At 56.3% G+C, this 9905-nt stretch overlaps 4 protein-coding genes across 4 annotated transcripts; 3 read left to right on the plus strand and 1 right to left on the minus strand.

Annotated features, from left to right (window-relative positions):
• Positions 1-2163: 2163 nt before the first annotated feature.
• Positions 2164-2663, plus strand: TRAVEDRAFT_74351 (uncharacterized protein; the record flags this gene model as incomplete). Its single annotated transcript, XM_008044817.1, has 1 exon — positions 2164-2663. One exon carries the CDS (start codon positions 2164-2166, stop codon positions 2656-2658), a length of 495 nt encoding a protein of 164 aa, XP_008043008.1. The 3' UTR covers positions 2659-2663.
• Positions 2664-4405: 1742 nt separating this feature from the next.
• On the plus strand, positions 4406-4927 carry TRAVEDRAFT_23293 (uncharacterized protein; the record flags this gene model as incomplete). The annotated part of the gene is made up of 1 exon (XM_008044364.1): positions 4406-4927. The coding sequence occupies one exon, from the start codon at positions 4406-4408 to the stop codon at positions 4925-4927; it is 522 nt and encodes a 173-aa protein (XP_008042555.1).
• A 1441-nt stretch (positions 4928-6368) lies between these two features.
• On the plus strand, positions 6369-7015 carry TRAVEDRAFT_51803 (uncharacterized protein; the record flags this gene model as incomplete). Its single annotated transcript, XM_008044553.1, has 6 exons — positions 6369-6516; positions 6579-6653; positions 6705-6715; positions 6781-6795; positions 6853-6864; positions 6920-7015. 6 exons carry the CDS (start codon positions 6369-6371, stop codon positions 7013-7015), a joined length of 357 nt encoding a protein of 118 aa, XP_008042744.1.
• Positions 7016-7520: 505 nt separating this feature from the next.
• TRAVEDRAFT_51804 (uncharacterized protein) lies at positions 7521-8407 on the minus strand (the record flags this gene model as incomplete). Its single annotated transcript, XM_008044554.1, has 3 exons — positions 7521-7679; positions 7732-8270; positions 8359-8407. 3 exons carry the CDS (start codon positions 8405-8407, stop codon positions 7521-7523), a joined length of 747 nt encoding a protein of 248 aa, XP_008042745.1.
• Between the last annotated feature and the right edge of the window lie 1498 nt (positions 8408-9905).

Below are 9905 nucleotides of genomic sequence, written 5' to 3' on the forward strand. Positions count from 1 at the left end.
GGAAGAGACTCAAATGCGCAGTCACGGCAAACATCCCAGGATATCAGGGCTTCAGATAGGCCCAGGAACTTGAAGCAAATGATAACTGTCAAAAATCTCTTTGTACGGGGACAAAGGATTAGTGACAGTGATAGTTTGCTTCACGATCTTAAAGTCATTCTGGGGCCATGATATCCTGCGGTGTTTGCCGTGAGTCTACTGAACGCCTCGGCAAATGCCGGAGGAACACCGAGTGTTCGCGGAGTCCCAGACTCCCACTTCCGAACTCTCGTCGCTCTGTCTCTCACTCTATGTTGGCTGCCTGGCTGACTCGCTCGCTCGCTTCTATCATCGTGAAATATCACGCACTTGAACACGTTCTGTGTACAGATCTCTGGAAATTGAGTACTGCCAACTTACAGGCGCCGCTTCGCTGGGACACTGCTGGCAAGTCTGGCCGCCTGCAATAGAGTCAGAAACTACCCATCAGGATGCCAAATCGACATAGTGTAAGTACGTGACCTCTCAGAGGAGCTTATGTTAAATTTAATGGGATTGCCCTCATCTTATCGCATAGCTCTTTCATATTGCCGTCGCCGGCACGACTCTCTTTGACTATGCTTCGCGAGTACGGATTTGGAACTGACCAGAGATGGACGACTACGCCGCTACATACAAGCATTAAATCTCAACAAATCAGGATAGTAAACCCTAGTAACAACTTGGGTCTTTACCGTAACTTGCAGGTGCGGTGACATCACGTCTATGGCCAAAGGCCTATCGCGCCGCCGCGAGTTATTCAGAGTGAGCCTTTGTAATCGGCATACGCTGCCTCTCCTGTACTTAATTCTGACCTGTCATCCATGGCAGTTTACTCTTCGCTCGTTCAGTTGTAGGAGATGTGCGGACTCATCGACGATTCCGTGGATAGTGAGTGCTCCGCCGCGCCCGCTCGGGACTACGTGCACTGCCTATCATCCGGTTCGCATAGGGCTGAACGTGTTCCAGTGGCATGGGACGAACTGTAACGGCTCTGATAACGGCCGGGACGGCTCACCTCGATTAGCCGTAGGAAACTCAGTTTCTACCCCTGTCTGCCGGTTGCGTGGTCAACAACGCCGCCCATATCGTTGACAGTAACTGAACTCAACCTCGGGCGGTCCTCTACGGTTGCATCGGCATATTCGACGCTCCGTTACTCTAGCGCACCATGCGTAAGTTCACACCTGCTCTTGCTACGATCGCGGGGCGACCTGTTTGATGAACAGCTTAACAGGTATCGAGCGAGAGCGCGTAACCATACTGCATCTAGAGCGTCGACATGCCTTCCGAGTGGTACCGACGACGACGATAGAAGCCTTCCGGTCGTCACGCCGGGATTTTGCTATACAACTCCGACCGACTCGGGCGGCACTGTCATAGAGCTATTGCGCTGTATTAAGGTATGTCCCTCGTTTCACGCCATGCAAGGCACTATACTCCGGGAACGCGGGAATGCGCCAAGGAAAGGTGCCGTCCAGTGCCCCCACCGGCATTATACACACCTCTTCCGCACATGTCTCTGTTGTTCGCACAAGATGAAGATGTCATGCCGGCAGCAGATACACACGCGCACCCGCGATCCAGAAAAGCGATACACAGCACACACCGACCTATAGCTGATTTCGATGAACTGTAAGTGCCACATCTGCCTGGCCGTGCAAATCACTTCAAGCACTGCAGAGGGATACGGGCGTCCATCTGCAACAGTGACATATCAGCAGTGCACCATATGCTCACGAACATTTGGTGGCGCGTTCAACGCTCACATGCGCTCACCGAGTTCCAAGTATAGGCAGGGAACAGATCGCAAAGCGCAACTGGGTTGCTGGACTTCTCCTATGGGGACGGTGACTTCGTGTTCGTCATGTCGGGATGTTTCAAGCAGCGGTGCCGGCGCAAGGTCTGTCAAGGCCCTATGGAAGCTGTGGGTGCTTTTGCTTGATGCTGTGTACAACCGTTGTCTGATACTGCCCGTAGTCAAAGTACCACTCAACGAACCTTGCGGGACGCCATCACGGCGACGCGTATAAGTACGAATTTCTGCAGCCCCGACCTCATTCACTATCTCTACATCCAGCCACATTCACAACGGCTCATACCCACTCACAGACATCCTCCGCTCCATCCACACCCAGACCGAACATGTCCACTATCTCCACACTCACCCAAGGCTCGGCGTCTGCCCCCCAATCAGGCGACGCCGTCCCGTCCACGCCCTCAGCGCGCACTCCTCCATCCCGTTCGCGCACTATCAACGTCGTCATCCCCTCCGCGCAGGTGACAGCGCTCGCCACGCCCATACGCGCCTTGACGTTCATCCACGGGCACGGGCTCATCGCCACTTCGTCCGACGAGGTCCTGAATACGGAGACCTTCACACACGGGCACGGCGACTTTGCAGTCGTCTCTCCGCATGGCTCCCCTGCTACCCCAACGCAGTCGCGCGCGCCCACGCGCACGAGGCGACGGAGCAGCCTGTTCTCCGCCTCGAACACGGAGGACGAGGAGGCAGGCGTGGGTGCGAGCCCGCATTCGACAGGCGCCGGGGCTGGCGGTCTGACGATGGCGCCTATGGGGGAGAGCGAGGAGCACGAGGCGCCTGGCGGCGATGAACAAGCTGCGAGCCAGGAGAACTAGAACGCGGGGTCTTTGGTGGACGAGGCGCGTCCCCGCGCGCCTCTCCTCGCCGCTTCTTGGATATGCTTCTTGGAATTCTGTCGGACTTGCTCTCGGCGGATGATGAAACGTCTAACTTACTCTACATATCATAAATACCCCCACATGTCTATCCTAACACATACTATCCCTGTCACTTCCACATACCCATCCTAACTTATTCTCTCTGTATCACTTCTACAACTGCCATACACATATGTATCATTTATACCCTATCGATTACCATTTAGACTTGAAATATTTCCAAGACATGGGGCATAAGTAGTCATAAACAGATATATCAATGTTTCTGGGAGAAAGAGAAGGGGAGGGTATCAAGGACTCTGAGTTCGGTGGCTGTCCGACGCGGCTAGTAGTAAGCGCCAAGCGCTGGCGTTGGACAGGTTGAACGATCGTACACAACGTTGATCACTTACCACTACCATGTCATATCTCATACCGGCCCCACACACTCACGCCGACCTTCTCAGTACTCCATCATCTCTCCGACATTGACACTTTCGCCGGTCCTGCGCGGAAGCGCAGACGTCTTACGGTAGCCGTAGTATCGACTCGGAACGCAGACGGTGGCACAGTGATACCTCTAGACTAGGCCCTAGCCACGGACACGTCGTAGACCCAGCGGAACCGCATTAGAAGTATCTTATCTCTTTGGTGAAGTTTATTCTCGAGTGATTCACGGAACATCGCTCACTTTCTGTGAATCCGGCAGGCTTTGACATCAGGCTCCCGGCCGCGCTCTTCAAGTTGCCACCCCGACCACGGGACAGGTAGCATGGGGTAGCTGACAGTACGCGGTAAAACCAGCGCTGCAGTGGCTCCTTGACGTACTAGGTACTCCAGGGCATGACCCGTGGGCGCGCCGGTCGTGTTCCTTCCGGTTGTGACGCTTCGTCGCAGCCGTTGTGTTCGTCTCCTTGAAGCCCATCGTCGACAGATATACCGGTAAGATTTCGTCTCAGCCAGCCGTCGTACGTACTCGACTCCTGCTCCTGCTCACTCCAGCCTTGTGTACTCACAGCGATCGGATCCCAGTCGGGGAGACCCGAACAGCGGCGCATCTCATCAATGACTGGTTCTATCAAGATCTTTCCCCCAGGATCGCGATCCGGAGCGGCAGCCGTAGCACTTTCTTCAATCCAGATTCCACAGCGTCTTCGTGCGCATCCTTGTTCTCCATTCGAGGGACCCCCAAGCGCGCTTCATCGACCCCAGGCGGAAATTCCGCGGTCGTCGTACCTGTCGCCGTTCCGCGATCAAACTCAACGAGCCGTAAGACGCTTCTGTAGAAGCACTTCCGAGTTGCTGTGAGGTGCGTAAACGCCTATTTTACGTCCATTACACGTCTCGCCACACTCCCTGGAGTGCATGGGCGGGCCTCGCGGATGTTATGTAGCATGCGACGCGAACGGCAGCGTCGCTTTGGCAACTATGTTGTGTTTCAGGCCACACCACCCGGCAATTCGACCGTCAAATGTCCTATGAGCGACTGGGATTGGCGTTCCCGAGTCTTCGTGCGTCCGAACCGCACAATAGGCCTGGCGGTGCAGCGGTGCGTTGCGTCGCTTATAAGTACAGACGTCGACGACGACCACCTTGACAGCCAACACCCCCGCCGCCAGCCACATTGATTCACAGCGATTTACGCCCGCCATCAGCACTCTTCTTAGCAAGGCCTGCCTCCATCCTATCTACGCCTGCAACCAACATGCCGATCGCCATGTCCTCGCTCCAACAGAGCCCGGTCGTCCTCTCCCAAGCGATCATGCCTGCCCCTTCATCATCCACCACCGACCAGCCCTCGTCCCGTAGACACTCCATCCACGTCGTCATCCCCCCGACGCACGCAACCGTAGCGCACGCTGCGCTCGCTCGGACCACGCCCACAGCCGCCGCTGCGTCCGACGACGAGGTCCTGCATGCGGAGTGGACGCCCATGCACGGGCATGGCGCCTTTGTGGTCCCTTGTGTGCACGACCGCCCTGCGCCGCGCATATTCGCGCGCGTGCAGCGGAGGGACAGCCTGTTCTCCGTACCAATGGCGGCGGATGGTGTTGACGTGCACGCGGGGCAAGAGGCGGCGGACGCCGAGTCGGACGTAGGGAGCCGGGAAATGTCGCCTGCGGTGGAGAGTGAGGGGCTGGAGCTTGGAGAGCAGGGCGGCAACAGCGATGACGGGGACCGCGCGCTCGCTGCGAGCGCAGGGTTTTCGGTAGGCAGGGCACAGTAGGACGCCACTCCGTCCGTCCGTCCATCCGTGGGGTGAGCATGTCGGCCGCTGGGACTCGGTGAGTCTTCCAAAAAGATGAACTTTTACTGGTTACTTACTAATCCATCGCTTGCGAAAGCGCATTGTACGATTAGCTAAACTACGACGACGTTGTTTTCAATATCTGCATACTGCTTACTTGCGCGCTCTCCGCGTCTTGACAACGTCCAGCTGAACCGAACGGCGTCGCATCTCATCAATTCCTGGTACCGGCCAGATATCCTGCCCAAAAGCGGCAGTCGCAACACCCTCTCATACCCACGGCGCTCCGGTCCCCAACGTTGTCCTCAATTCGAGAAGACCTCACACGAAGTGCCTCGGCCCCGACTCGGACGGCTGTCAATCTGTCTGTGCATGAAGCGGCCTAAACAGACTTACTCAAATGAATTTGGATGTAGTGTTTACGAAAACCTCCGTCAAGGGAGAATATTCGAGTCGGACACCGCGTCCGATGGACATATACCGTACGAAGCAAAGAAAATAAAGAGCCTGACATCGCAGTAGCCTGGCCCGCGGTCGCATATCCCTCTCGTCTGGTCCCTGGAACTTACTGACGCCCAGTAGGCGCCTTCGAGAAGCACAAACATCCAGTATTTGTACCGATGGATCTTAATCAAATGTAAACACGCCGTAGTGAGTCTTACAGGCTGTGAGGTACTTCCCTCGGCCTCACAATCATGATTTCTTGCCAACTGGGACATAAATTCGACTAGCCTATCGCGCGCCCTTTCCTGTCCGCGCTCGAGCAGACAGCCAAAGGTACCGCACACGCCTCAACTCCGGCCTATGGGAACGTTGAACAGCGTGGAAGCACTCACGTACCTTCGTGGTTTGAAGTCGAGGGGTGTCGCGCGACCCGGTCCAGTACCTCGCATTCGCAAGGACATGGCAGCAGCATTTGGGCGAAGGTATGTCGCGGTTATTACGAGCGACACGAGTGTTGACTCAAGAATCAGTACAGCCTGGAAAGACCGTGCATCAAGTAGTGAGTACAGAGCAAGTTACATTGGGCGATAACGAGGAAAACGCACCGCGTCAATCAACTTGGAGGCGCTACGACTGCATTGTTGCATCGCGCGCATCCTGCGAGTAAGTTCAGTAATAAATCCCAGTCTTAGTATCCTGTAACGAGTCTCTTCCGCAACAAGCGGTCTGGCATCGGAACCAGGTGGCAGGACGGGCCCGAGTCGGTGGTCGTCGTGGTCGTTGTTCAAGATGGATACACACTGGCAAGCGCCAGCGCTGTCCGGCGCTCGTGGACTGCCGGCGCCTAGCCACTCTATACCACTATGATGTCATAAGTACTCCAAGTTCCCGACACCGCTTTATGTCCTCTCAGGTACTTAAACTCGCTCGTCTCGCAGTCCGACGCTCTCAACCTTCCACCATCTACATACACACCATGGCCTCCTCGCAAGACCGCCCCTCCACACACATTCCCCTCCAGAACGGCCCCGGCGCGACGACCGAACGACCGACGACCGACTTCCAGCCCGCGCTGCCCACCGAGACCGCGCCGGCCACGGAGGTGACCACGCCATCCCAACAAGGTACGATTCATTTCGAGGCGTTTCTGTGGAGGTGAATCGCAACAGTTCACATTATATCACAGCCGCGACCCAGCCCGGCGCGGGCGGCGTGAAGCACGCGTCGTCGGACAAGCCCTCGTTCCCGCAACAGGTAGTCGGTACGTGGTCTGATGCGAATTCCGACGCGCCGTTTGCTAATAGTTTTACAGGATACGCAAAGGTACGCTGATATCTCACCCTCGCTAGGAATGCGCCCTCATGCTGAACTGTCCGCCGCGGCTGCAGGAGATTCGAGGCACGGTGAGCAGAGTTGGTACCCTCTCGCCTTTATACAACTTTCTAATGCACGAACAACAGATTTTGAAGAAGGTATGTGCTACAGGAATTTTCGCGGCGCCAGGCGCGATGCTGACCGACTTTCCAGCCCGAAACGAAGGACTATGGAGCGAAGATCGTCAAGGGCGAGGAGCCATGGCCGCCCGCAGCTGAAGGCTCTCCCGGCGCCGGCGCGCCCCAATGAAGGATGTATCGAAGTAATCAAGGCTAGGAATTGTTTGTATAATATGTACATTTCAAAGCGATAGTTGGCTACATGACACGAAACCAGGCGAAGGCAGCCAGCTGCGAGAGATTTGGGGGCAAGGATGCTCTACCATGTACAGGAGGTTCTGCTTGGGCAGGAAATGCGAGGGAAAGCAGTGTGAGAGTAACAAGTAAACATGAGCAGGCGACAACTGAGCGGAGAGATGGTTTTCATGGAGAACAAGGGACGAGAGCGACGAAAGTGTACAAGGGAGCAAAACAAGCTGCAAGAGGTATGGGCGATAGCAAAATCAGAACCAGGGTATGAAGTCGTACGAGACCGGGAAACAACCACGATAAATCAATTACAGGACATGGGGCCGGGCGAACGCAGCTAGCTGCAAGCCCTTTTGTGTGCCGGTGTTCTATCATATACATGAGGTTATGCTTGGTCTGGAGATGAGAGGAGAATCAAGAAGCAAGGAGTACAAGCGACATTGAAATCAGAACGAGTGCGCGAAATCGTACGGGACCTGAAAAGGGCCAGAGTAAACAGGGGAAGTCTCACCCCACATCCCGCAAGCAGTCGCAGGAGGCTCTGCTCCCACAACGCCCGAGCCGATACACCCGCGATCATCGTACTCACGAGCGACGCCTGGGACCTGCATAAACGTCAAACACGCGTCGATGCGTCCTGTGAACAAAAGTACTTACCCCAGGAGGCAGGCCGACGCGCCCCTCACGGAACCCGATGAACATACCGAAAAGCTCGACGGCGGGGAGGCCCGAGGCCGCCGCCCACTGCTCGAATTGCGTCACCGTTGGATCCCGCGCGGCGTGCATCTGCGCAAACACGTCCGGGGCGCGCATCGCGAGCGTGCCATATGCGAGCTCGGCGGCCGTCGTGTCGTCGAGGCCAGGGAACGGTGCGCGATCGGAAGACGTAGACGAGCTCGCGTCGGAGGTTGGGGTGGTGGGAGGGGCGTGATTGCCGACGCCCTCCCACTGCTGCCAGTGGGCCGTGTGTGCGTCGTTTTCCCGCCCTACCGCGCCCTCGGACGCGTCGTCTTGCGTTGCCTGGACACTCTGAGACACGCGCCGCGCCGCGATCGCCTCGCGCCTCGGACGCAACCTCGACCTGTAGTTCGAGTGCGTCTTGCTAGTGTAGAATTCGTATCCTGGCGTGTTTCGGACTTTGTCCAGGAAGCGGTCGTAATCTGCGTCAGACGGGGACGCGCCGTCCGCGAACATCGCTGCATGGCGCGTGTCAGAAGTCGTGCTACAGAACCTGCTGCCCCGCTAGGGCAGCGAGATCCAGCAGATCATGCGGAAGTCACTCACCTCTGCGCTCCGCCTGGAGCTTGCCCTTCAGCGAGGGACGCTGCGCCATCTCCAATTTCAATAAATGAGTCGAGCGCGGGGGCGGCGCTTGCGCGAGCGTCGTCGTCGAAGGGAGGGGTCCGGATCGCGTTTTGGGGAATAGGCGTGTTCGATATCGAGTCGAGCTGGGGCGCTAGTAGGAAGTGGGAGATATGGAGATGGGAGGATAGGGCAAGGGGGAGAGACTTGGGGGAGGACGGCAACGCGTCGAAGCGCTGGCGGCGCTCTGCGCTCGGTTTCTGAAGTAACTTTATTAGGATATTAGGATATCCAACCGGACTCACCTGTTCACCTCCAACCTACTCGCTCGGAGTTGCCATATCCTGTGTTGCTTGTCGAATCAACTCGCTGCTTGAAAACGGTCAGCCCGTACGCTCTCACCGGGTTTCTGAAACGTAGAAGCGCTGCGCTATGGCCTGCGAAAACGCCGCAACATGCTCGAGCTGCGACGACCATATTTCCGACATGCCGACCAACGAAAGCTTACCTTTCACCATGGTCCACGTGTTGCGCAATTGCGACGCGGGACGCGGCCCCCTGAATTGCTCCCATATGGCGACGCGCGGCGGCTTCAATCCGTGGTCTTCGTACAGCAACCCAGCGGGCGAGTCGGCGATCACCCGAACCACATCAAGCACGCTCTTCGCGAGCCAGTGCAGGATCCTTATGAGGTCCGCATGTGTAATCCGAGACGCGGCTCAAGTAAAACGAATCGCCAGGCCTCGCACTGCACCCGACATGAGACACCTCTCATATCGCTAGAAGGGATGGGCTTACGCCAGCACCTTGCTGCCAGTGTATCGTCGGGAGCTTCTATGGGAATGATAAGATTCTACCTTGTGAGTACCACAGAAGGCGCTGTTACGGCGCGTATATCCTGACGACTATTCAGAGCACACAACCTGTACTCTAAAACCGGCCGATGAGAATGACACATGTTTGAGCGCGGAATAGCGCTGATATCAACTTGTCGGGAAAATCAGAGAAAAACTCTCCAGAGAGCCCTGTCAAGCCCTCCGGTGAGTTTGTGCCCAAGTATGCGGGTTCGACATTTCTTCGGCAAGTATGAGACATGAGAGAGGGTCACTGGCAGTCGCTGGATGACCCGGGTGCTTATAAGACCTGGGCTCCTGGGGCGAGTGCTCCCAGCGGACCCAGGGCAAAAGCGCAACTCGCGGGCGACTTGGTTGATCGCAACTAGTCAATCATCCCCACATGCTATCGTTTAAGATAATATAATGGGTGGTGGCCCATTAAACGCGAACCCGGAGATAATACAGGGAGATATTTCCTGTATCATTGGGGGCGCATATTATCTTTACAATGTAGCATGGATATAAAATGAGCGATAGCAGGTACAATTCCTGGCCTGCTTGATTATTGGGACGCTAGGATGTGGTCTCCCGAGGACACGCAGCATGAACACAGCGGGTCGTGCGTGTGGTGGATATAATTACACCAATGAATGCTCTCAATCACGAGGGAGAGCTTCCAGGAATGAGAACTCT

The sequence above is a fragment of the Trametes versicolor genome (genome assembly GCF_000271585.1).
Source record: "Trametes versicolor FP-101664 SS1 unplaced genomic scaffold TRAVEscaffold_11, whole genome shotgun sequence".
Classification (NCBI taxonomy): Eukaryota; Fungi; Basidiomycota; class Agaricomycetes; order Polyporales; family Polyporaceae; genus Trametes; species Trametes versicolor.